The following is a 26,686-nucleotide window of genomic DNA, read 5'->3' on the forward strand; positions in this document are numbered from 1 at the left end:
GAGGTGGAAGGGACAAGCTAGCTTTCTGGGGTCTCTTTCATAAGGGCACTAAGCCCAATCATGAGGGTTCCATTCTCATGACCCTAATCACTTCCCTACCTCCTAATATCATCGCCTTGAGGGTTAGAATTTCAACATGGATTCTGAGGAGAAGAACATTCAGAGCATAACATGTCTCTTTATTGAAAATAAAAACTAAAAATATGTAACTAGAAAAGAATACTAAAAACCTACTTGTAAAGCAAAGGAAATTTCTTCTTATCCACTGAGATCTTTCTAAAAATGTATTTAGTGTAAGGGGTGTTGAGAACACAAAAAGAGCACACAATACATGGTCCCGATCAAATATACTCAGAACTAAGAATCATAAGCCACTGTAAAGAATAATTAAAATTCCAACAACCCATCAGAGCTACATTAGCAGATAAAAGGTATTCCTTCCTTTTGACTAATATATTAACCAAAAAATAATTATATAAATGTGATATCAGTATGCTTTAGGTTTTTTGGAAGGGGTAGAGAGATTTAAGAAATTCAAAAGGTAAAGCAAAGCAAAGCATAATAAGTAATATCATCTTTCATGTTCCCTTCATCAAGAATAAAAATTAATGCTTTTTAAGGTTTATTTCCAATCCTACATTTTTAATTAAAATACATAAGTGTTTACCTTAAATTCTCTTGTTCTTACTTCTAGCTGTATGACTATATGTTGAGACCTAGAAGTATTCATAGTCACCAAATCAGAGGGTTTTATTAAAGACCCCCAACACATTATAAATATCTTCTCCTACCCTGTCATTAAGCTGTATGTATTATATAAAATGGTTGAGGATGTATCAGTGGGACAGGTTAAAAAAAAACAAAACACAAAAACTTGCAATTTGGGGTGCCTAACATTAATGGTCCATTTGGAGGAAACCCCATGATTATGATATATGAGTATCTTTCTTTTTTAGTGTTAAAATGTGTTATCTAACAATTTAGTTAATGCAGGTCAAAGCAAAAAAAAAAAAAAAAAAACATTTATTATGGTACCATTCTCTTTCAGAAGATTTAGGTTTTTGTATATTAAAATAAAACTATATTTTATGACATGGCTTTTCCTACCCAATCACAAAATAGTCTCCAATATTTTCTTCTTATAGGTTTATTTTTCACATTTCAATATTTGATTCACTAGGAATAAATTTTGTGTACAATGTAATTTAGGGCCATCATAGCCACACTGTGTACCACTCTGGCCTGTATCTATACTTACACCACACCAACATTCAGAAATGGATCACTGGTTCTAAGCCAATCAAGATAATCTCATCTTGACTGTCAGTGTGACTTATTGAGGGATTTGAATGTAACCAAGGCCTATTAGTTCATGTGATTCCCTAACTACTATAAAATGGTTAAACTGAGTGAAACTCACAACTTTTGTTCAATAGGTAAAGAAGAGAGCCTTTGTCTCTGCCACCAGCCATCAACAAATTGCCTGGCCTTACTTACCAATTTCTGCTAACTACTTTATGACTGTAAAGGAAGCCAGTTGGAGAGAAAGGTGACAAAAGAGATGATAAAAGCTGAGAAGTTTACAAAAAAACCACAATCAGAGCCTCTAGTATTTAAACCAGCTATAGAAAGTGGCTTTGGTTTTTGTTCGGCTTTTCTTGTACCCAAAACCATTTTGCATTATAAGCTGATATTTCTACTACAAATCCTACTCAATCATGGATGCATTTATATTTTTATCAAGGTGTATTTTTTTTTTTATTTAAATTCAAGTTAGTTAACATACAGTATAGTCTTGGCTCCAGGGGTAGAACTCTGTGATTCATCTCTTACACATGACACCCAGTGCTCATCCCAAAAAGTGCCCTCCTTCATGCCCCTCACCCATTCACTCATCCCCGTACTCACTTCCTTTACAGCAACCCTCATTTTGTTCTCTGTATTTAAGAGTCTCTTATGTTTGCCTCTGTCTCTGTTTTTATCTTATTTTTCCTTCCCTTTCCCTATGTTCACCTATTGTGTCTCTCAAATTCCACGAGTAAAATCATATGATATTTATCTTTCTCTGACTTATTTCACTTACCATAATATACTCTAGTTCCATCCATGTTGTTGCAAATGGCAAGATTTCATTCTTTTACATCACCTAATAGTATTACATTATGTATATATACCACATCTTCTTTATCCATTCATCAGTCGATGGGCATTTAGGGTGCTTCCATAATTTGGCTATTGCTTAATTGCACTACTAGGTATTTATCCAAAGGATACAAAATGCTGATTCAAAGAAGCACATGCACCCCAATACACTTATCAAATACACTGATGTAATTGATATGCTATTTTACTTAGAATTTTCACAAATGATAATTTTAAAAAACCAAACTGAGTAAAAAGGCACATTATATGAAACACTGTGCCCATTACACTATTTCCTGATACCCAAGTATTTACTGAGTGCCTACTATGTGCCAAGTACTAGGAGTAAAATGAAGACTCAGACATAGTGCCTGTTCTCAAATAACATTGACATTGATTTTAAAGGTAGAGAAACAAAAAAAAACCATTAAGAACCAAAGTGGGAACTCAAGCAGAACCAAAAACTTGGTGGCCCTGATCTTAGAAAACAAAGCTAATAGGATTTTTTTTAATTTTCATCTTAAGATTTTCAGGATCACTTTATCCCATTTCTTTTATGATGTCTAAAAGTTCAATGCAGTACCTGTATTCGATGGATCCAAAATTAACTGAAGAGATGGCTTATTTGTTTGGCTGGCTGAAACATCTCCAAATGAATGGTCTGAACTCTCACTGGAACTCTGACAATCAGCAAGAGGACTGCTTTGCCCTTTCTCAGAATCTCTCAGAATCTCTTCCATGGCTTTTTCTAATTGTTCATCACCATTAGAAACAATCTACAGACAAAGCAAGATGATTCTGTTTCAATCATATTATGGTTCTGGACTTTTCAAGGTTTCTAATCTTTTATTTCTATTTCTAATATTTTGTTTCTAGAAGAAATTAAAACAACCTAAATTTTAAATTTAAATCTAAGTTACTGAATACCAAGAATTTATACACTTGTACCTAACTGTATCTGATCTAAGATCTAATTTACAGATTTTTCTTTCTTTTTCTTCTTTTCCTTAAGAACACATTCTAAACACCAGGTAATCTTAAATTTATGTGTTTTAAAGGGAAAAATAGGTAAGTTTAAGTGGACACTGTCTACTGTGACTGTTATTCAAAAGGCCATATTTCTTGTTACCATAGCATAAACGTATTTGTGATTTCTTTACGAATTTTGCTTGCTTGCTTATAAAAAAAATGTAATTTTTTTTACATTTAAGTTGACTCATCCTTCTCTTAAAAGCAGGTGAGATCAAAAGCCTAATAAAGGTCTTAAATTAAACACACTAACTAAAATGCAGACATTTATTTTTCAATGCAAATATTTAAATACATTTAAAGCCATTTATTTAAATACATATTACTTAAATTTAAATAAAACCACTATTCTAATACACTTATAAAACTATATATACTCAACATAATGTAAAATGGGTATTTAATACTATATTTTCTATGAAATTTTATTAGATTCATATATACTTTTGATGCCATAGTTAATACTAAATAAAAGTCAAACAATATGTAGCATATCAGACTAATTTCTCTACTCCTGTTTCTAGAGGGTGTTTATGCAATTCTCATGCATGTATACCTGGGTTTGTTTGATTCTTTTTCTTTGAGTTAGGAAAGACAACAAAAATTTGAAAACGGATCATATTCAAATAAAAACTCAATTGCTAAAAATGTAAGACATATACTTTAAAAATATTCAGGCAAGGGGCACTTGGGTCGCTCAGTCAGTTTCAGGTAACGATCTCAAACCCCTCATGGGGCTCCCTCCTGTAAGCCCCGAGCTTCAGATCCTGTCTCCCTCTCTCTCTGTCCCCTCCCCCACTCTCACTCTCTCTCAAAAATAAACATTAATTTTTTTTTTTAATTCAGACAAGCCACCTATTCAATCACATACTAGAATGCTACCAGCTGATTTAAAACATAAAAACCATACAGTTGTTTCTTTTTTTTTTTTTTTCAACGTTTATTTATTTTTGGGACAGAGAGAGACAGAGCATGAACAGGGGAGGGGCAGAGAGAGAGGGAGACACAGAATCGGAAACAGGCTCCAGGCTCTGAGCCATCAGCCCAGAGCCCGACACGGGGCTCGAACTCACGGACCGCGAGATGGTGACCTGGCCGAAGTCGGACGCTCAACCGACTGCGCCACCCAGGCGCCCCGTACAGTTGTTTCTTAAGTACAAATAAAACGTAACTATTTATGTAATTAACTTTAAAAATCCAGCAGCAAGAGAGACAAAAATATCCAGATAATGGTTAAATCTTATATAAATTTAAGGCAAATTCCCCAATTATCCTTTTCTTTCTACTTTCCCTTCTATTCCTTCTTCCTAAAATTACGAATTAAAAAATAAAGAACCAAAAGCAAAAAACTTTAAAAATACACAAACCAACTAATTAGCTTCTGCATAAATCAAAGACTGACATTATTCAAGGTCAGTATTTGAGAAAAACCTTCGTATTTTACACATCTCTCAAGATCAGTCTCACCTCATTAAAAAAATAATAATTTAAAATAGTATCATCTGTAAATAAACAAAAGCAAGCAAGAAAGAAATACCTTCAGTTCAGGTTTTTCATCATCTTTTGTAGACGTATCATCTGCATGCTGAGAAACCAAAACAAATTCTTCACTGTTCAGTGTAGCCACAGAATCTGATGACCCACTAACCTTCTGTAATGAAGCTCTGACCTCCATTTCAATTCTACAAACTTCTCTTCCCACATCCACCTGGTCAAAACTACAGAGATTTAAAAACAAAAAAACAAAACAAAACAAAAAAAAAAAACAGCATGAATAAGAACATGATCAATACTCAGCCTTTAAAAATGGTTCACATGAAAAAGAATTCTGTTGGCTAGATAATTATCTCAAAACTAGGGAGGCTACCTTCTTGGACTGGGCCACATAATGCAAATGTACTCCCTTCACCCTGAATTCCCAGACTAAAAGAACCATATTGTGCCCTGAAAAACAACACAAACCCGCCCATATCTCAACTAAACAGATTTACCACTGCTTGATTCATTTCTCCTAGAAATACTATTTTTGTTCTTTTTTAATAGAGGAAATAATTAAGCATGATACTAGAAACCAAATTCATACACAAAGTCACTGAAATTATAATTAAATCCAAATGTTTACAAAAACGTATCTCCTAAAAGTATTGTACCTTAAAATATCTTTGTGTCACATAAGTTGACTAATTAATAAGAATTCAACACCCAGGGGCACCTGGGTGGCTCAGTCAGTTGAACATCTGACTTCAGCTCAGGTCATGATTTCGCAATTGTGATATCAAGCCTGTATGGGCTCGGCTTGCTGCTATCAGCCTGCCAGTGCAGAGCCCACTTCAGATCCTTGGTCCCCCTCTCTGCCCCTCCCCCACTTGCGCTCTCCCAAAAATAAAGAAAAATTAAAAAAAAAAAAAGAATTCAATACACTAAACCATGTATCTTTTCTTTTCCAGACACACTACCACTTATCAGCACAAGGGGGTGGGGAAAAGGCCAAGGCTTTCACATTGCATTCATATGACAAACAGTGTAAATACAGTGTCATTCTGCTTTCTGGATAGATCTGTACACCACAGAAACTCAACAATGTCTATCACTTCCAGAAGTTCAAATATTCACACTGCTAATTTAACTGAACCTGTGTGCTACATAACAAACACAGTACTCAGCATTAGGGTTATAGGAGTGACTAAGGCAGACAAGTTGCCTGCTCTCCTGGAGCTTACATCTAGTAAGAAATCAAGCAAGTAAGCAAATGTAATTCCAAATCACTCTATAGGCTATGAAGAAGATAAAATATGTTATTGTAACAATGACTAGCTACAAAAAGCATAGGGACAACTTTAAGTAAGGTGGTAGGAAAGAACTCAGGGAAATATCTGAGCTGAAATGTAAAAGACAAAAGAGAACGGTATATGAATCTGCTCAGTGACCAAAGGGGTAATGTGATAGAGGGGTAGAACAAGTAAACTGGGGCTAAAGAACACAGGACTCTCTAAGTCTGCTGACGCATGCCTTAAAATTACCCAGAATTGTTCTTTTTCTCATTCCAATTAAGTTATTCTGTTCTCTGCCCCACATAAATATGGCTGCAATACCTCATTTTGCCTTTAGATGACACTAACACCACTATTCTTGGCAAAAAAAAAGATTTACTCTCAGCTTCCAGTTACACTTTAATAATTACTTCCATCTTCATCGAAACTCAAAATTCCCAGTAACTTTAAAATAAAGAGTAACTATTCTAGGATAGTGTAATTAGCTAGCTATCATTTCATTCTGTTGGACATGTGAATATCCTTCCTTTTAAATGTTAAATCCTTCAAGCACATTTTTCTGTCCTCTAAAGATTTTTCATTTTGCAAGTAAATGTTTCTGAAAACAGTATGTGTTAGAGGCCACGTCTTTGCCCTTCCAGGCTGCCCCAAGAATCTTTGATTACCAAGACACTACACATTCCAGATATTCTTTCTGTGGCCAATCCTTCTTCAAGCCCAAGTTGCCACTCCTCAACTTAACATCTAAATGCTGGAAATTCCCCAAGTTCAAGTTCTGAACTTGTGACTCCTTGCCACACACATCTCTCTAAGCAGTATCTCTCATTGCCATGTATTTATTTTTTTTTTCAACGGTTTTTTTTTTTGTTTTGGTTTGGTTTTTTTTTTTTGTTTTGTTTTTTTTTTTTTTTGGGACAGAGAGAGACAGAGCATGAATGGGGGAGGGGCAGAGAGAGAGGGAGACACAGAATCGGAAACAGGCTCCAGGCTCTGAGCCATCAGCCCAGAGCCTGACGCGGGGCTCGAACTCACGGACCGCGAGATCGTGACCTGGCTGAAGTCGGACGCTTAACCGACTGCGCCACCCAGGTGCCCCCATTGCCATGTATTTAAATACCATCTATACCTAATAGTCTCCCAAATCTCTCTCTCAACCCAAATGTCCTCTAAATTCTTCATTTGGAATCCAACTTTTTTTTTGAGAGAGAGAGAGAGAGAGAGAATGAGAATGAGAATGAGAATGAATAAGCAAGGAAGGGGCAGAGAGAGAGAAACAGAATCTGAAGCAGACTCCAGGCTCTGAGCTGTCAGCACAGAGCCGGACATGGGGCTTGAACTCACAAACTGTGAGATCATGACCTGAGCCAAAGTCAGATGCTTAACCGACTGACCCACCCAAGTGCCCCCCAACTTTCTACTTTATATTTCCATGTGGAATTCTTATCAATATCTTAAATGTGACCCAAATGTAATTCCTAACGTCTCCTCCAAATTTTTTTCTTATTCAGATTTCCCATTTCAGTTAATAACACCACTTTCTACCAAGTTGCTCAAATAAGTAATTTGGATATCATTCTTAATTCATCTCTACTTCTTCATTCCTCCCATAAGCATGTCACGTTAGCCCCACTTCCAAAATAAATCCCACATCTATCCCATTTCTTCATGGACATTTTTATCAACCTAATCCAGGCAATGTTCTCATCTACTAAAAAAGTCTCCTAACCCAAGTCCTACTTCCAGTCCTCTCTTCCCCTAATCTATTCTTCACAGATGCCAAAGAAATCTTTCAGAAAATAAATTAGATTACATTAGAACTCTACTCTAAAATGTTTTCACTGAGGCGCCTAGGTGGCCCAGTCAGTAAGCCTGGTTTCCACTCAGGTCATGATCTCTCGGTCTCATGGGTTCCAGCCTCAGATTGGGCTCTGCACTGGCAGCACAGAGCCTGCTTGGGATTCTCTCCCTCCCTCTCTCTCTGCCCCTCCCCCACTCACGCTGTCTCTAACCCTCTCACAAATGAATAAACTTAAAAGAAAATTTTTTTAATCTTTTCACTAAAATTCAAATAAAATCCAAATTATGCCAGGACTTACAAAGCCCAACACACCTTTCCCTCTATCTACCATTACAGCTCTTTAATTACCGAAAGTTCTTTTACACTATAGGGTCTTAGCTCTTGCCTCCTTTCATATAGCTGACTCCTATGGTATCAGCTTTCATTCATCCATTCAACAAATATTTAATGAGTCTCTACGATGCACTAGAAACAATCATGGGACCTGGAGACTAAATGATGAGTAAGACCAATTTAGTTCCAGTCTTCCTAGAGCTAACATTCTTATGGAAGAGAGAAATAACATAGAAAAAAATAAATCAAGATCACGTACTGGAATATATACTATGAAAGGTAATGAGAAGACAAGAGGCAATATGGACCCAGTTGATGTTTGGGCTTAATAAGAATGAGTAAGCCATGGAAAGAACTAGGGGAAAAGAACTTCAAGTAGAAGAAACAACAAATACAAAAAGCCCAGATATGAGAAAAGGCTTATGAGAAAGGAGGCCATAATAGCTAGATCACAGTGAGCATGGGTGAGAGCAGGATAAGATGAGATATAGAAAAGAAGGCGGGGAAGCCTGAGGCCACCCCCTGATGCTAAGGCTATCTAAATAAACCCTAATTCCAACTCTTTCATTTACCTGAGAATATCATATGCCTAGTGTAGCAGCTAGTACATAGTAGATATTCAGTAAATGTGTCGAACAATTTGTTGTTAAAAGCACCAATCAGGCTAAAGTTCTCACAAAAAAACAAATGCAGAGCCAAGATTCAAACCAGGTATTCAGACTTCAAAGTACATTCTCTGAACCACTACATTATACTGTCTCTTGAAGTTTCCTCACCTATTCCTAGAGACTAAGAGTTGGTATCTGTCACTACATACACAATGAACCTTCTCCACACCTCTCCTCTCTCCCTCAAAAGTTATGTCTTCTCCCAAGACATTCTTCTTTGGGGCATCTGAGTGGCTCACTCAGTTGAGTGTCCGACTCTCGATTTCAGTCAGCTTAGGTCATGATCCCAGGGTGGTGGGATCTGGCCCCGTGCTGGTCTCCATGGTGAGCATGGAGCCTGCTTGAGATTCTCTACCTCTGCCCCTTTACCCTACTAATGCGCACGCGTGCGCTCTCTCTCTCAAAAAAAAAAAAAAAAAAAAAAAAAAAAAGAAAAAATTTCTTCTTGTGTAAGTGATAAATAGCTACCCTGGCCATTAACTCTAAATCAGCATGCTAAGGGCGCCTGGGTGGCTCAGTGAGCTAAGCAGCTGACTTCGGCTCTGATCATGATCTCACAGTCTGCAAGTTCAAACCCCGTGTCAGGCTCTGTGCTGACAGATCAGAACCTGGAGCCTGCTTTGGATTCTGTGTCTCCTTCTCTCTCTGCCCCTCCCCCACTAATGCTCGCGCTCTCTCTCTCCCTCTCTCTCAAAAATAAAACATTTTAAAAAAATTTTTAATAAATAAATAAATCAGCATGTTAATGAATACTAATGGCTATACAATTCAAATAAGATGTCCATTTTTAAGAGGTTTTCTTTAGCCCAAGAAAATGTTAGATATTCTGCCAGGCTAACAAGAAAACTATTAGTTTACCAAAAGTAATTTTGTGATCTCTTCAAAACACAGCCCAGAATTTCTCATGTTCCTCAGAATTAAGTCAGCTCTCATTACAAGCATAAAACCCTGCCTCCAAGGGCCTTAAGAATACTTTTAGAAGTTTGCCCAATGCTACTTTATTTGGTTGAACATTTCCATTTCTTTGAACCTCAATGCAGATGTTTACTGAATTTGCACGCTTGCACACAAATACAAAAATCTGAGAATGCAAAGCCAACACTTTAAAATACTTCAGGAGCACGGATGGCTCAATGGGTTAAGTGTCCAACTTCAGCTCAGGTCATAACCTCACAGTTCTTGAGTTCAAGCCTGGCATCAGGCTCTGTGCTGACAACTCAGAGCCTGAAGCCTGCTTCGGATTCTGTGTCACCCTCTCTGCCCCACAAAATATTATAAAATTATATTCAACAATATGTAAAAAGAATTACACCCAAGGTAAGACTGACAACATTCAAAAATTAATCAATGTAATAAAACATATCAAAATAAGCTAAAGAAAAATCATGATCATGTCAGTTACACACAAAATGCATTTGACAAAATCCAACACTCATTCATGATCAAAATAAAAACTCTCAGCAACCTAGCGATTGATGAAACTTCCTCAACTTGATTAAGAGTATCTACAAAAAACCTACAGCTAACATACTTAATTATGAAACTGGGCACTTTCCCCTTAAGACTTGGAACAACACAAGGATGCCCTCTCTCACCACGCTGATTCAACACCATAAGAAATAAAAGTATAGAGATCATAAAGGAAGAATGAAACAGTCTCTATTCACAGATTACATAATTATCTATGTAGAAAATCCCAAAGAATCTACAAAAACAAAAACAACTTCCTACAACTAATAAGTATAGGAAGGTCACAGGATACAAGGTAAACAAATGTCGATTTCTTCCCTACATACAATGAACAATTGGAACTGAAGTTTTAAAAAAGCAGTACCATTTACCGTATCACAAAAAGATGAAATACTTAGGTATAAACTTAACAAGATACATATAAGATCTATAAGTAATAAATCTATAAAACACTGATGAAAGAAATTTAAAAGATCTAAATAAATGAAGAGATACTCAATGTTCATGGCTTAGAAGCTCAATATTGTCACCATGTCAATTTTTCCCTACCTGCTAAGACTGAATGACCAACTGAGCACTCAACTACAAGTTGTTAGGGGACATGCAGGGACCATGTCTATCTTTATTTTACTCACCAACACAACCCCAGCACAGTGCCAGCACAGATAACATGGGCTCAAAAAATATCTGCTTAATAAACAAGTCAATTATCTTGGATGTAGCAGAATGGACTCCCGCATCAGATAGGAAGTTGGACTGAATGAATTCTAAAGTCACTTAATCTTAAGATTCTCATTCCATGTGATGTGCTGAAGAATTCCATTTCACAAGTCAATTCAAAACATAATTTATTAAATCTACTACTATGAAGCAATATGCTAATATGCTAATGTTACTTTCTCTTTATGGCAATCTACTATTATTTCTTCCAGTCAAAAGAAAGAGCAGCTGGAAAACTTGCAGGGGTCTTTTAAATAATATGGAGCTCACTGTTCTATGAACTCAAGACTAATACATCCATTTCAACTCAGCATGTAAAACAGAACAGTGCACAAAAGCAAAACGACTTTTAAAGGCATTTGGTTAAAAGGCTACCCTATTATAATCCAAAAGTTAGACTGTAAAATCTGACCAAAAAAAATGTTATGTCTCTTCAGATATTAAAAAAAAAAAAAAAAAAAAAAAATACTGGGAACTACAGTGTTGGCATACACATTTTTATTCTTTAGGCATTTTAAAGGTACAAGAGAATAAGGGACAGGAAACTTATCAGTCCTACAGAAAATCTGATGTATGTTTTTTCTATTCATCCCCTTTTTCCCTTCTCAAAGGAGTTCAATAAATATTTTTGATTGACTGAATCACTTAAATACATGCTTATCCCCACACCGATAGCAATTCTACCAATTCTACCCAGTGAAATGGCTTTTAATTCTCACTTTAAGTCCACATCATTTTTGTGAAATGAGCAATATATTTTAAATTAACACCTCACTTGGATGCCTAAAACTACAATTTTCACATATACACTAGAAACAGTGTAGCAACATTTAGCAGAGTCTAACTGGAAGCTATCTTCTTCCCAAAATAACTGAACACATTCAAAAGTATAAAATCGTGGTACACATGGTCCAATTTCTTTTCGTGCCAAATGTGGTTAGCCAGCTTCTTGCTTTTAGATTATGTGTTTGCACCTATTCATTTTCAAGTAGCTCTTGAACTAAAATAGAACCCTGAATATATGAGTGTGAGTCAAAATTGGACAAGATAAGCTGCAAGTTCTATTAGGCATGAGAATTCAAATGACTATAGTAGGCCTGTTACAACACTGGAAACAGGAAATAGTCTTAATTTACAATAAGAAAACAGACATGAATAATCTGGAACAACATTTACCAACTATAATTATTCTGTGCTTTAAAAAAAAACCATCCAGTCTTGAGAAAAAAAAAAAACAACTACCATAGTTCCTATTTACTAAACAGTCCATCCATTATTCCAGTTCTCAGGCAAGAGCCACACCAACATGAATAGATGTATGCAAGTATACTCCTGCACAAAGGGGCACAAAAGGGCCTTAGTAATTCACATTACTTTAGTGGATACCTATTTTTTTTTTTTTTTTGTCCAGCAATAATCTCAAGACCTTTTTTTCTGAAAATAAGCCTTCCCTCTGTTCAAATCTCATGGTTTTTATAGAAACCTCAACACCATGGCCAAACAGTTCCAAAGATGGGCACTGAATCCAAACTACTTAGACCAATTAACCCAATTCCTAAGATTTTTGGACTGGTGACCAAAGACTTCATCATGACAGTTGTCTGTCTTAGAGCAGAAATTTTTTAGATAAACTAAGAATTGTTGGTAGCCATGTTTTCCCCCATATGAAGACGGTCAATATGCAATGAAAGAGATAAGTATATCCTAAGGCTGACAAGCAGGAGAGTCTTAGTCGAGTCCCTACCATTTTGTTTGAGACAATCCTGAGGTATAGCTCTATCTGTTCCAAACCTCAGTCTTGGTAAATCCACTATTTCTTTAATTCTATGAAATATCCCTTTCAATAAATTCTTTTTCCATCAGTTAGTTTAATAAAATTTTTTTAAATATTTATTCATTTTTGAGAGACAGAGTGTGAGTCGGGGAGTGGCAGAGAGAGGGGAAGACACAGAATCTGAAGCAGGCTCCAGGCTGTGAGCTGTCAGCACAGAGCCGGACACAGGGCTCAAACTCACAAACCAAGAGATCTAGACCTGAGCTGAAGTCGGACACTTAACCAACTGAGCCACCCAGGCACCCCTGCATAAGTTAAATTTTTTTTTTGTTTATTTATTTTTGAGAGAGACAGAGCACAAGTCAAAGAAGGACAGAGAGAGAAGGAGACACAGAATCCAAAGCAGGCTCCAGGCTCCGAGATGTCAGCACAGAGCCCAACACGGGGCTTGAACTCACAAACTGTGAGATCATGACCTGAGCCGAAGTCAGAAACTTCACCAACTGAGCCACCCAGGTGCCCCATAAGTTAGTTTAAGTTGAGTTTCTGTCACATGAAACCTAATAAGTCCTAATATAATTATATGCAAGCAGCAAAAAGACATAAAAGATATATTTTAATAAGTTTCATATAGTAAATATAAGGACAAAAATCTAGGTGAAAGAAGAAGATAGTATATAAAAAGTTGACAATTTCCCAGATAAACAGTATACTTGATCTGATGAAAGAAAAAAAGGGGAGAAATGACTTACTTGAAATAATTACCAGAGGAAAAGAATACAAGTGGTACTTACAAAGGATGGTTTAAAAGGCAATAGAGGGGCACCTGGGTGGCTCAGTCAATTGGGCATCTGACTCCTGATTTTTTTTTTTAATTTTTTTTTCAACGTTTATTTATTTTTTTGGGGGGGGACAGAGAGAGACAGAGCATGAACGGGGGAGGGGCAGAGAGAGAGGGAGACACAGAATCGGAAACAGGCTCCAGGCTCTGAGCCATCAGCCCAGAGCCTGACGCGGGGCTCGAACTCACGGACCGCGAGATCATGACCTGGCTGAAGTCGGACGCTTAACCGACTGCGCCACCCAGGCCCCTGACTCCTGATTTTGACTCAGGTCATGATCTCACAGTTTCGTGGGCTCAAGCCCCACATCGGGCTCTGTGCTGGCGGCACACAGCCTGCTTGGGATTCTCTCTCTTCCTCTGTCTCTGCCCTCCCCCGACTGTGCTCTCTCTCTCTCAAAATAAACAAACTTTAAAAAAAATTTTTTTTAATTAAAAAAAAAAAAAAGGAAGAAGATGATGATGATGATAGTGGACCAAGAAGCCAAAAGACTCAAAATGCAACTTATGAAAAAGACCCGAATCCAATACACAGAAAGAGGTAGAGTCTCCCTCCAGACCCACAGAACCATGAGTTAAAAACCTAAATATTTGTTTTGTAAGCCAGCAAACATTTCAGCATTGTTATGTAGCACTGCCACAGCAATGGTTGACTAATTCATTGACCTGTTTTTAAATGCCTTCACTTAAAGGGGTGTCTGGCTGGCTTAGTTGGAAGAGTGCAAGCTGGGGAAGGACAGAGAGAGAGAAGGAGACAGAATCCGAAGCAGGCTCAAGGCTCTGAGCCCTCAGCACAGAGCCCAATGTGGGGCCTGAACCCACAAACCACTGGATCATGACCTGAGCCAAAGTCGGATGCCCAACCAACTGAGCCACCCAGGTACCCCCTTAAAAAATGTTTAAGTTTATTTATTTTAAGAGACAGAGAGAGCAGAGGAGGGGCAGATAGAGGGAGACATGGAATCTGAAGCAGGATCCAGGTGTTGAGCTGTCAGCACAGAGCCCAACATGGGACTTGAACTCACAGCCCACGAGATCTTGACCTGCCCTGAAGTTGGATGCTTAACCAACTGAGCCACCCGGGCACCCAATTTTTTTTTTTAAGTTTATTTATTTATTTTTGAGAAAGAGAGAGAGAGAGAGAACACAAATATGAGTGGGGGAGATGTAGAGAGAGAGGGAAAAAGTTAATCCCAAGAAGGCTCTGCACAGTCAGTGCAGAGCCCGGCACAGGGCTCAAACTCACGAACCATGAGATCATGACCTGAGCTGAAACCAAGAGTCAGATGCTTAACCGACTGAGCCACCCAGGTGCCCCTAAATGAAAAATATTTTGAAAAAATACTCAAAATTTTTAATGGCATTTGACTTTATATTTTTCTCTTGGTTTTTCTGCCATTATTATATATGCCATCTATTCAAGAGTAAGGTTGATAAAATTATATAGTCACTTACTTCCTGGAAAACCAAGGTCTGTACAATTCAGAGTCCCATAAACTTGGCTTAAGACTAATAATCAGTTTTGTGCCCAGCAGATACAGGCATATGGTCAAGGGGGGAAAAAAAATCATCACAAGACAGAAGAGTTCATCACTAAAGTATCCACTGTATAGTTATATCCCCCCTTGATACAATAAAACCAAAGTTTTGTGATATGTAGGTCACCATCTAACACTTGGTATCTTGTATGATACTGCATAAAGCACATATCACAGTTCTTTCTGGCCCAATGTATCTATGAGAAAAGGCATCTTACTTCTATGAACACACTTGTTTTATCTGAAAATAAGGTATTGGACTAGTTAATCTCCAAGATCTCTAAGCTCTAGCTTCTACACATCATTTATCTTCTGAATATTTGAAGAACAAATATTTCTTTAAAAAGCTACAGCACAGAGAAATTAAATAATCTAACAAGTTACAGAGCCTGAAACAAAACGTAGAAATCCTCAACTGAGAAATCTATTTACTAGCATATTACCTTTCCAAAGACTGGTAATTATTACACTATTACAAACATTTGATTCCAATCAATTGTCTCTTCTGCTCTCACATAACACAGTCTATCAAAGTATACCAAAATATAACACCAAGCAGAATTAAGAGGAAAAAGAAGTGAATTCATGTTTACTGTGTTTCGCCACAATAACTGGCACTAACAGAGGAAATGCTAATTGCCAATTTGTTGGATATAGCAGAGAGAATCAAGGTAGCAACCAAAACTTCGTGAATGTGGCAACCAGACCTGGTTCCTACAGTTACGAGAAAGACTAAGAGATTTGACCCACACAAGATCAGCAGTGAAGGACACCTCAGACATTGCACCAACACAACTAAAGAAAAGAAGTCAAGTGATATTTTTTAATTGTTTTTCTTTTCCTATTAAGTCTACAAAGATCTGATCTCTGTCTTTGAAGCACAGAGCCCTCTTGGTTTAGTATAACACTGAATGTTTCTGAGATATGCCTGACTTAACACCTTTTAACCCTCAGAAGAAATTTAAATACATAAAACCCAAATGCTTCTTGGCATACAGTGTGAACGTTTGTATGTTTTATGCATTTATCTCTGTCTAGTTCTGCAAGAATTAGTGAGCCACATAAAAGAATTAGAGTTCTAGAAAATCCCTCAAGTTAACTAGGTTTCAAGAAGAGGCATTTTTTTCCTTGATTTGGTAAATTTATAACAAAGAAGAGGTACTATACTTCAGACTACTTTCTAATCTTTTCAGTAAAATGATTCAATGGGGTGCTTATGAGGAAAGTTAAGTAGTATGAAAAAAACTTTTGAAATCCTAAAAAAAGGACTTCCAAATTGTGTTGCACAAATAAAACAAACACAAAGGCACAGAATAATCTGAAGAACTTTAATATTTAGGAAATATTTTGACATGTACCTAACATTTCGTAAGAGTTTCTATTATATAATGTCATGCATCTACAAAAGCAAAAGGGAAGAGGGTCCTTGCTAAATTGAAACTATAAACTATAAACTAAGTCCCTGTTCATTGGAAAAATAATTCAAAGTAAAAACTGTTCTAGTACTAGATTTTTCTACTTTACAAATTTGCACTCTCATGAGGCAAACAAAACCCGAAGATACTTTATATAATTAGAAGAACAAGTTATTCAATGACTCCATAACCATTTCTATTGACTATCCCACCTACTAGCAGATGTTTTTAAATGTGTTCTGAGGTTTTAAATAGGCAAGGTGTGATAAATAAGTCCTCAGAAATCCAGTATCTGACAGTTTCTCATGTTGTTGAATGTGCATGTTGATGTCCATCTTGGTAGTTGTCATGCCTTTGAATCTTGGATCACAAGCCACAGTACACTTGCTGCACACTGAGGGCAGAGATAGGAATATTAGAGCCCCAGGTTCTAATGCCACTCCATTAACTAGATTCTTCCAGTTAATTTTTTAACAAGCATTCACTGTTGTTGCTGATGTTCAACACGTTATTTGGCAAGCATAGTTACCTAGTAGTCTCCTCTAAATGGATACCTAAGAGACATTTCAAACTCAACACACTCAGAAACCATACTTCCAACCTTTCCCCTAACCCACCTATCCTCACTCCACACCACCCTCCTGCAGATTTCACCCTTCTAGTTACTCTGGACAAAATTATCAGTCATGCTACTCCTCTTGTTCTCTTTTTCTCCTTCCTCAAACTAACTCTCTCTCTCTCCACTCCCTCACCTTACATCTACAACATCTGCAAATTACTTTGGTTCTACCTCCAAATTACATCCAGAAATCATCCATTTCTCACCACTACCACTGCCACCACCAAGCCCCAGCCCCACCTACCATCATCTCTTACCTATATTATTCTAAAAGCCTTCAAAACTACTCTCTCTGCTTCTTTATTTGCTCACCTATGGTCAATTTTCAAAAGCAACCAGAATGATCCTTCTAATTTAGTTCTTTCCAGTCCCCTGATCAAAACTCTCCAATGGCTCCCCCATCTTATTCATAATAAAAGCCAAGTGACCTTCAAGGCCATTACATGTCTGCACTATAAAGTCACCCCTCCTCACCACTTTCCCCACCCCATCTTACCTTACCTTTGTGACTTATCTCCTGCAATTCTCCCCTCTGTAGTCTCAATTCCATCTAAAACAAGCTCCTTGCTTTCTCTTAAACCACTAGACATGCTTGCTCTGGCTGTTGCAAAACAAAACACTCTTCGACCAGATATCTAACATGTTTACTTCCCTGTTCACATCTTTACTCAAATTTCATCCTCTTGAAAGACCTGCCCTGATTGTCTTATCTCATACTGCTTCCCCACCACCAATTTCCAACCCCCATTTATCCTGATCTGCTTACTCTTTCTTTCCCAGAACACTTATTTTCTAACATACAATCTGATTTACTTTTGTATTATATTTACTGTTTACTGTCTGTTTCTCCCACTAGGATGTAGCATCTTCAAAGGCAAGGATATTTGTTTTATTCACCTAGAAGAATGTCTGGAATATAGCAGACAGAAAAATATTTGCACAATAAATGAATTAGATTACCCAAGGTGAGTAAATTCAAAGTTCCTAAAACCCAAAGAGCCATCTAATACCCCACAGCCTGATCAGAACTTTACCTCTAAAGGATGATAACAGTATTGACAGTTTCTTTCACTGGGTAAATAACCAGCATACACTTGTCATTATATAGAATTTCCACAGGTTTAAGATATAATGAGGTAACTTTTTTTAAGTTTATTTATTTATTTTAAGGGTATGTGGGTGGCTCAGTCGGTTAAGCACCCGACTTCAGCTCAGGTCACAATCTCAGAGTTCGTGAGTTCGAGCTTCCCATCAGGCTCACTGCTGTCAACACGGAGTCCATTTTGTATCCTCTGTCCCGCTCCCGCTCACACTCCCTCACTCAAAAATAAATTAGCCTTAAAAAAAAAAAAAAAAAAGATTATTTATTTTGGAAGAGAGAGTGCACACAAGTGCACACGAGTTGGGGAAGAACAGAGAGAGAGAATTCCAAGCAGGCTCCACACTGTCAGTTCAGAGCCAGATGTGGATGGGGCTCCATCTCACCAACCAAGAGAGCTTGACTTGAGCCAAAATCAAGAGTCAGATGCTTAACCAAGTGAGTCACCCAAGTGCCCCTGAGGTAACTTTTAAAAGAAAACAGTAGGGGCACCTGGGTGGCTCAGTCAGGTAGGCATCCAACTTCAGTTAGGCCTCCAACTTCAGCTCAGGTCATCATCTCGTAGTCCCTGAGTTCAAGCCCCAGGACAGGCTCTATGCTGACAGTTCAGAGCCTGGAGCCTGCTTCAGAGGCTCACTCTCGCTCTTGCTGTGTGTCTGTCTGTCTGTCTCTCTCTCTCTCTCAAAAATAAACATTAAAAATATATATTTAAAAAATAAAAAATAAATAAGATAGTAAACTAAAATGTTAGAGACCTCCACACCAAATTTCCCATCTATGCAAGGAAAATGAGAACAGTGACAAATCAATGATATTAAGAAATGATTGTTAATATTTCTGAGAGTATGAAAATGGTGGTATTGTTATGAGAGAATCCTTGTCTTCTGGAAACGCATAGTGAATATTTACAAATTAACATGATGTCTGAGATTTGCTTCATAAAATCTGGGTGGGCACAGAGGAAACTAGATTGGTCATCATTTGATAACTGCTAAAGTTGATAAGAGGTTACAGGATTATATATTATATCATTCGCCCTAATTTTTTATGCTTGAAATTTGTATTTTATATGCTTAAAATGTGCCAAAATAGAAGAAAAAAGTAAATAATAGTATGGAAAGTTTAAAAAAAAACCCCACAAAAACAAAGCCTATATTTCCTTTAGCATCTAGCACGTGACACCCAAATATATGATGAAAAAATAAAGTACATGTCAAAATTAAAGAACAGTTCCTAGAAACTTCCATAATGACAACAGCAAATTAAAACAAAAGAAAATGACCAAAGTGAGGCCCTCCTTCAGTGTCAAGGAAAAATGGCCTGCAATGTGATAGCACAGTGATCTCAGATTTGAATGACTGGAACAGAAAGGGGACCACCTCAAAAGGCTTTTCATCTTTCAACAAGATAAAAGGCACCATACTTTATTCTACAAAGGTCATTCATATAAACGCAAAATATAATCAAAAGGGACAAGAAAATGTAGCTGAAATTTTATGTACCAAATAACACTGAAACATAATTAGAAGGAATAGTAATAAAAATATAAAGAACCAATTTGACTAGAAAACAAATACAGCAGGAAACAAACACTATCTCAATCCCAGAAAAGGTCAATAAAAAAATTTTTAAGGCATAGAAAACTCAAATCTTAGAAATGCTAAGGTAGTATAAACTAGATATACAAAACTTGAATCCTTTAAAACATAATTTCTATCACCTCTAGAACCAGTTTCACCAATCTCCCCAGCTAATTAAGTCTGCTCTAGTCCAATGATATTAGCTTATGGGTTATACAATCAAAACAATTTTTTTAGAGCCACCCATCTAGCTTGTGTACAGATAAATGTTTGGGTTTCTTTAAATTCACATTCAAGTAGAGATAAAAATCTAATGGACTAAAAGTACAAAAAGGCATAAAATTTTCCCATCAGGAAAAGAAGCTGTTATTTATGCCAGCTTATCCTGCTAATGTGCCAAAGAGTAAGATGTGATATATGTGTTTCACATTCTAGGAATACCAGATTTTTAGCTACCACCTACATAAGAGCTAATATAAAAACATCTCAAGTACCTATTTTAGTTTGATTTTTCTCTTGCCTCTACTCTTATTTGCCACAAAATCTCAAATTCTTAATAAAAACAAACTGAAATAGGTACCAGAGATATTTTTATGCCATTAATTCCCAGTACAGTACAATGCACCCTGTTGCTGATCAAAATAATCTCATTCCTTTTTAATTACTACAAATATTTTCATTTTATAAAGATTTGTTTTCATGTAACCTAAACAATCATCTTAATTAACCAAAATACTATACCACATTTCAAAGAGTTAAAAATTCACCTATCGTACGGGGCGCCTGGGTGGCGCAGTCGGTTAAGCGTCCGACTTCAGCCAGGTCACGATCTCGCGGTCCGTGAGTTCGAGCCCCGCGTCAGGCTCTGGGCTGATGGCTCGGAGCCTGGAGCCTGTTTCCGATTCTGTGTCTCCCTCTCTCTCTGCCCCTCCCCCGTTCATGCTCTGTCTCTCTCTGTCCCCCAAAAAATAAATAAACGTTGAAAATTCACCTATCGTAAATTTGCTCTCATTAAGTCAAGTCCTTCAACCTAGGGATTATTTATGTCTCTCCTGTTCTAAAAGACAAAAGTAATATCACAATCTGCAAAGTCATTATAGGACTGGTTTAATACAGTAAATAACTCCATAATGAACTAGACAATAATGTGTTATTACTTCATGAAACCCTTAAAAGTTATTATAAACAAGATCTAAACCGTATACACATTTTAATCATTACAGCACGAACACCTAAATATCAAAAAAAACAAAAACAAAAAAAAAAGCAGGAATTATTCATCATGAACTATTCAGGGGCACCTGGATGGCTCAGTTGGTTAAGCATTTAACTCTTAATTTCAGCTCAGATCATGTTCATGAGTTCGAGCCCCATGTCAGGCTCTGAGCTGTGTCAGCACAGATCCTGCTTGGAATTCTCTCTCCCTCTCTCCCCCCTGACCCCACTCATGTTTTCTCCATCTCAAATGAACTTTAAAACAAGAAGAAGAAAAGAAATATTCAAATGGAGTGCCTGGGTGGCTCAGTTAAGCATCAGTTCAGGTCTGTTATCAGAGTCGTGAGTTCAAACTCTTCGTTGGGCTCTGTGCTGGACATGGAGCCTACGTTAAAAAAAACAACAAACATTCAATCATTTTACAGTCTCCAAATGTACTCGACCCCTTAGAACCATTCTTTTCCTGAACCCCAAATATCATGGATAGGAAAAGGAAAAAGGACTAGTCATAATAAGAATCTGCATTGTGAAGCAGTGCCTGCTCAAACATCCAATTCTAGATTTCAGCTCAGGTCATGACCTCACAGATTGTGAGTTTGAACCCCGCATTGGGCTCCGTGCTGGCAGGGTAGACCCTGCTTGGGATTCTCTCTTTCTCTTTCTCTCTCTCTCTCTCTGCCCCTCCCGAGCTTGTTGTAAGTAAATAAACTTAAAAAAAAAAAAAAAATCTGTATTGTGAAAAAAGATCCTAGCTGATTGTGATATGCATATTCAACCGCATTAAATATGCCCATCCTGAAGGACTTACACTATTGGAATCTCCTTATCTAATTTAATTTATACAGTACTCATTCAACTAACAATTATTAAGTGACAGGGAATATGGCAAACAATGAAAATACATTCATATAGGGGAGGCTGGGGTGGCTCAGTCAGTTAAATGTCCAACTTTAGCTCAGATCATGATCTCACAGCTTGTGGGTTGGATTCCCACGTCGGGCTGTGTGCTGACAGCTCAGAGCCTGGAGCCTGCTTCAGATTCTGTGTCTTCCTCTCTCTCTGCCCCTCTCCCAGTCGTACCATGTCTCTCTCAAAATTTAAATTAATAAAACCATCTTAAAATTGTTAAAAAAAAAAAAAACAGAAAATACATTCATACAAACTGGGGTTCTCTGCTCTCCAGGAAAAGGTGCCAACCATATGCCCAGAACTCCAAGAATATCTATATAGACCACAACAGATTTTTTAAAAGCAAGACATCAGCAGTACTGTGTTCTGCTTAAGAAACAAGTAATAAAGTAGTACAGCAATGAGAAGGATTACCTGTGTGCATCAGAGGAGTTATTTATGAATAACCCAAATTAAGAAGTGAACAAATTCCATGGTTTTTCAAAGTATATTAAGTGGAGCATTGAGGAATTCTTTCACTAAGAGGAATCTAAACACAGCTCCCACCATCCACCATGGGTGAGATGGGGCAGAGTCTGAGTTTGGGACTAAACCTACTTATAAGAGTTCAAGCCCTAATAAATATTGACAATTAAGGCCTTAAAACCTGTTAAGCCCTCAACCAATAGAGTCGGCATACACACAACTGAGTTTAATCCTGCCTCCACCATTTACAAATTGTATGACCTTAAGTAAATCTAACCTTCAACTTCATCAAGTTTAAAACAGCAAAAACAATAATCCACCTAAGAGTTGTTGGAGTAAAATTAAATGATATTATGCATGTAAAAGCACTGAGCATACTTCCTGGCACTTTAAAAAAAAAAAGTTGAATACATATTAGTGACTATCATTTATTGTTTTTATGATACTATGAACCCTGGCTCAGTTATTACAGGAGTCTTAGCAGTATCACTTACCTTCAACTTATTTAAAGATTTAGTTTGATCCATCTCTTATAATACATCTCAAATTCTATCTTATGTTATGACCCATATTGGGCTAACAGAGATTTTCCACTATAAAAATGAAGAAGAAAAAAACTTCACATCCAAAAAGATACTACAATTCAAATTATGGACACTTGACTAAATAAACCAAATTTCTTCACAAATAGATTTACTATAAGATACAGGAAAACATGTTTATAAATTTTCTAACTGACACTCAAAACAAAATTATATATGTGAAACTAGAGAAGGAAGTTATGAAGAAGGAAGATTAGGAGAAATTGCACAGAGACAAAATAAAATGATTAACAAAGGCAAAACCACACCAGGTCTGGATTAGATATTCCACCAGAACAAATTAGTAAACAAACAAGACAAAAAAACAAACATTTATCCTAGATTTGACAAAAAAATTAAGAAATACAAACACTGAGGTAAGAGAAATATGGAGATCAGATCCCAAAGAGACAATCATAAATTTAAAAAAATAACAATTCCGGGGCGGGGGGAGGAAGCTGAAGAGAGAATAGTAATAAAGCCTATAATAAATACAATTCCTAACTATACCAGTTACTATTCTTAGCACTTTACATAAACTCTTTTAATTCTATCTTAAAGTAAGTCTGTTATTATCTCCATTTTACAGATGTGTAAACTAGGGCACAAAATGTTAAGAACCTTGCCCAAAGACACTAGTATCATGGCAGGAATTGGAAACCAAGCAATCTGGCTCCTCAGTTTATAGTCTTAACCACTATACAATGTCTCTCTAAAATATATAATATCGGCGGCTCCTACAAATCCCCGTGGGCTCCTTTGCAGCTCCTCTCAACTTTAAACTTGCTGTGGCTTCCGGTGGTCTGCAGATCCTGCAGATCATCCTAACCCTGCTTGGCTGGATGAATGCTCCTGCATTCTGTGCCCTGTCCCTTGTGGATGGTGACTGCCTTCATCAGTAACATCACCATGGTGGCCCAGGTGGCATGGGAGGGGCCGTGGATGTCCTGCATGGTGCAGAGCACAGGCCAGATGCAGTACAAGGTGTACAACCCACTGCTAATGCTGCTCCAGGACCTGCAGACTGTCTGCGCCCCTTGCGTCATCAACCTCCTGTTGGCTCTCCTTGGTTCGTTGGTGCACCTCACTAGAGCCAAGGGTACCACCTGCATGGAAGACAAGGAGTCCAAGGCCTGTCTGATGCTTTTCTCTGGGATCATCTTTGTCATCTCAGAAGTCCTGACCCTGATCCCCATCTGCTGGACAGCCCACACCATCATCCGGTACTTCAACAACCCATGGGTGCTCAAGGCCCAAAAGCCGGAGCTGGGGGCCTCCTCCTAGGTAGAGCAACTCTTCGCCTCTTGTTGCTGAGCGAGGGGCTACTGTGCCACACCTGCCCCTCTGGGGGCGGGGGGGAGGGGGACAGTGGATACCATTATATGGGCCGATACTTGGTGTCTGCCACACATGTCACCTCTTGGGGTCCCTCCAAATACCCCATTAAGAATTATGTCTAGGGGCGCCTGGGTGGCGTAGTCGGTTAAGCGTCCGACTTCAGCCAGGTCACGATCTCGCGGTCCGTGAGTTCGAGCCCCGCGTCGGGCTCTGGGCTGATGGCTCAGAGCCTGGAGCCTGTTTCCGATTCTGTGTCTCCCTCTCTCTCTGCCCCTCCCCCGTTCATGCTCTGTCTCTCTCTGTCCCCAAAAATAAATAAACGTTGAAAAAAAAAAAAAGAATTATGTCTAATTCCAGTAGGGTAGTGGGGACTCCCTTGACAATAGAGCCTAATCCCCTGAGCTGGAGCCATTAAGATAGTGATCCAGACAGCTTGTGGTTGTTTTTATCTGTGTGTGTGTGTGCGCATGCGTGCACGCACACTTTTGGAGGGGAGGGAGTATATTTCTAATCTGATAACCTAACCAAGAAATTCAGACACTCTCCTAGGCTCTGCTGCTGGTATTTCTCACCTTTGAATGATGGAGCCAAGGATGTGATGCTTCAGGTTCTGGATCTTTCTCCACCCTGGACATCCCCATCTTGGAGGCCAACCTGGAGCTGTGGACCACTGTGAAGGCTGCCTGCTGTTCAGACTGTCCCTGAAGTCCCTCCTTACTGGTCAGGCCTCTAGAAACCCCAGGAGCTCTTGAGCCTCAGATAGCCTTTAGAAGACCAGATGATAAGTTACCAGAGAGTGCCCAACTCAGTCTTCTGACCTCTAGCTCCTCTATCCTGAGTCACATCTCAGCCATGCTATGCACCCTGACCCTCTCATCTTCAGCCCCTGCATACTACTGCCATGCCTTCCCACATACACACTCACCAGTTTTTGCTAAATAAAGCATGTTCTGTTTCATATGTGTGTGTGTATGTACGTATATATATGTATATACATGAAATGTTTCTAATGTTTCTAATTGAAGGAAAACCTGAAATGGGACATCTAAAGATTTTGAGTACACAAGGAAAAAATAAAACATGCTAAAACCTAGATACAGCCTAGTAAAAATGTTTTTTAGAAATCCTACAGAAAAACAAGGAGTGACAAAGAATTATCTACAAAAAGGAGAAGAGGGGAGGAGAATGAGGACCAGGGAGAACAGACTTCTATTAATCTCAGACTTAACCCTTTCCTCTGGGAAAGTACAACACAAATTATAATGAAGCAATCCTTAAATTTTCAGAGTGAAACAGAAAGATCAAAACCCAAGAACCCCATACCTATACACATACAAGACCAACTGCTTCTCAACTGGACAAAAATTCAGAAAAGAGAACACTCATATGATAAACTCTTCATGAAGATAATTACCCAACTAAATATTTCAGGCTAACAAGAAACAAAATTTAAAAAGACATGGAAGCTAGTCTACAAAGAACAAAGAGTAAACAATAAAATCGATTACACAGTACTAAGACTAAACAACTACTGTTGATGAGTCATAAAACATTAAATGTAAAAAATTCCTGAAAAAACTGATTTTACACACTGAAAAATAACACTTTGGGTCAAAATAACAGAGTTATCAACAAAACCCTAACAAGAAAGACAAAAATAGATATACATTTACATACATAAAATTTTTTACCTTCAGAGTTAACAGATATGGTTGATCCTTACTATTCACAGATTTTGCATTTGTAAACTCACTTACTAAAACTTGCGTGTAATCCCAAAATCAATATTTACAGCATTTTAGAAGTTATTTGCAGACATGCACAATGTGGCAAAAAAAATTTGAGTCGCCCAATACACATGCTTCCGGCTGAAGGTGAACAAGGCAATGCTCTGCCTTCTTGTTTCGGCTCTCAAACTCTAAACTAGCGTCCTTTTCACAGTCTATTTATTGTCATGTTTTTACATTTTACTATTTCAAATGTTCCCAACTATAGTGCTTGAAGGGCTGTCTGGTGTTCCTAAGCACAAGAACATGATGATGTGACATATGAAAAAACTGCATTAGATAAGCTTCCTTCAGCCATGAGTTAAATCTACATATTAAACATATATTAAAGAAGATCTCTTTAAACAGAAGTATACATAAAACAAGGTAATGTGTTCATTGGTTGATAAAAACGTTGTGACTAGAAGCTCACAGGAACCTAATTGTACATATCCCCTAGGAACTACTTTAGTATTTGCTAATTCAGTGTTTGTAGTAGCTGTGTAAGAACATAACTACCACAAATAATGAAAATCAACTACATCTTGAATCTCCATATTGAAAATTAAAGAAACAGTTTGTTGCAAATGTTTTCACAGAACACATATGTAACCA

At 37.7% G+C, this 26,686-nt stretch overlaps 1 protein-coding gene and 1 pseudogene across 7 annotated transcripts in view; one reads left to right on the forward strand and one right to left on the reverse strand.

Annotated features, from left to right (window-relative positions):
- RABGAP1L (RAB GTPase activating protein 1 like) overlaps positions 1 to 26,686 on the reverse strand; it is a 767,496-nt gene that overhangs the window by 693,071 nt on the left and 47,739 nt on the right. For 2 of the 7 annotated variants that reach the window (XM_045452834.1, XM_045452838.1), the window contains exons 2-4: positions 4,841 to 4,889; positions 4,709 to 4,756; positions 2,726 to 2,918 (exon numbers count right to left, since the gene is read on the reverse strand). In XM_045452834.1, coding sequence (XP_045308790.1) covers positions 2,726 to 2,918; positions 4,709 to 4,756; positions 4,841 to 4,846 — 247 coding nt within the window. In that variant the 5' untranslated portion in view covers positions 4,847 to 4,889. Of the gene's footprint in view, positions 1 to 2,725; positions 2,919 to 4,708; positions 4,890 to 26,686 lie in introns of all 7 variants that reach the window. The other 5 variants (XM_045452833.1, XM_045452837.1, XM_045452835.1 and 2 more) reach the window with 3 other exon arrangements.
- On the forward strand, positions 23,693 to 24,427 carry LOC123586577 (annotated as a pseudogene).

This window comes from Leopardus geoffroyi, chromosome C3 (assembly GCF_018350155.1).
Source record: "Leopardus geoffroyi isolate Oge1 chromosome C3, O.geoffroyi_Oge1_pat1.0, whole genome shotgun sequence".
Classification (NCBI taxonomy): Eukaryota; Metazoa; Chordata; class Mammalia; order Carnivora; family Felidae; genus Leopardus; species Leopardus geoffroyi.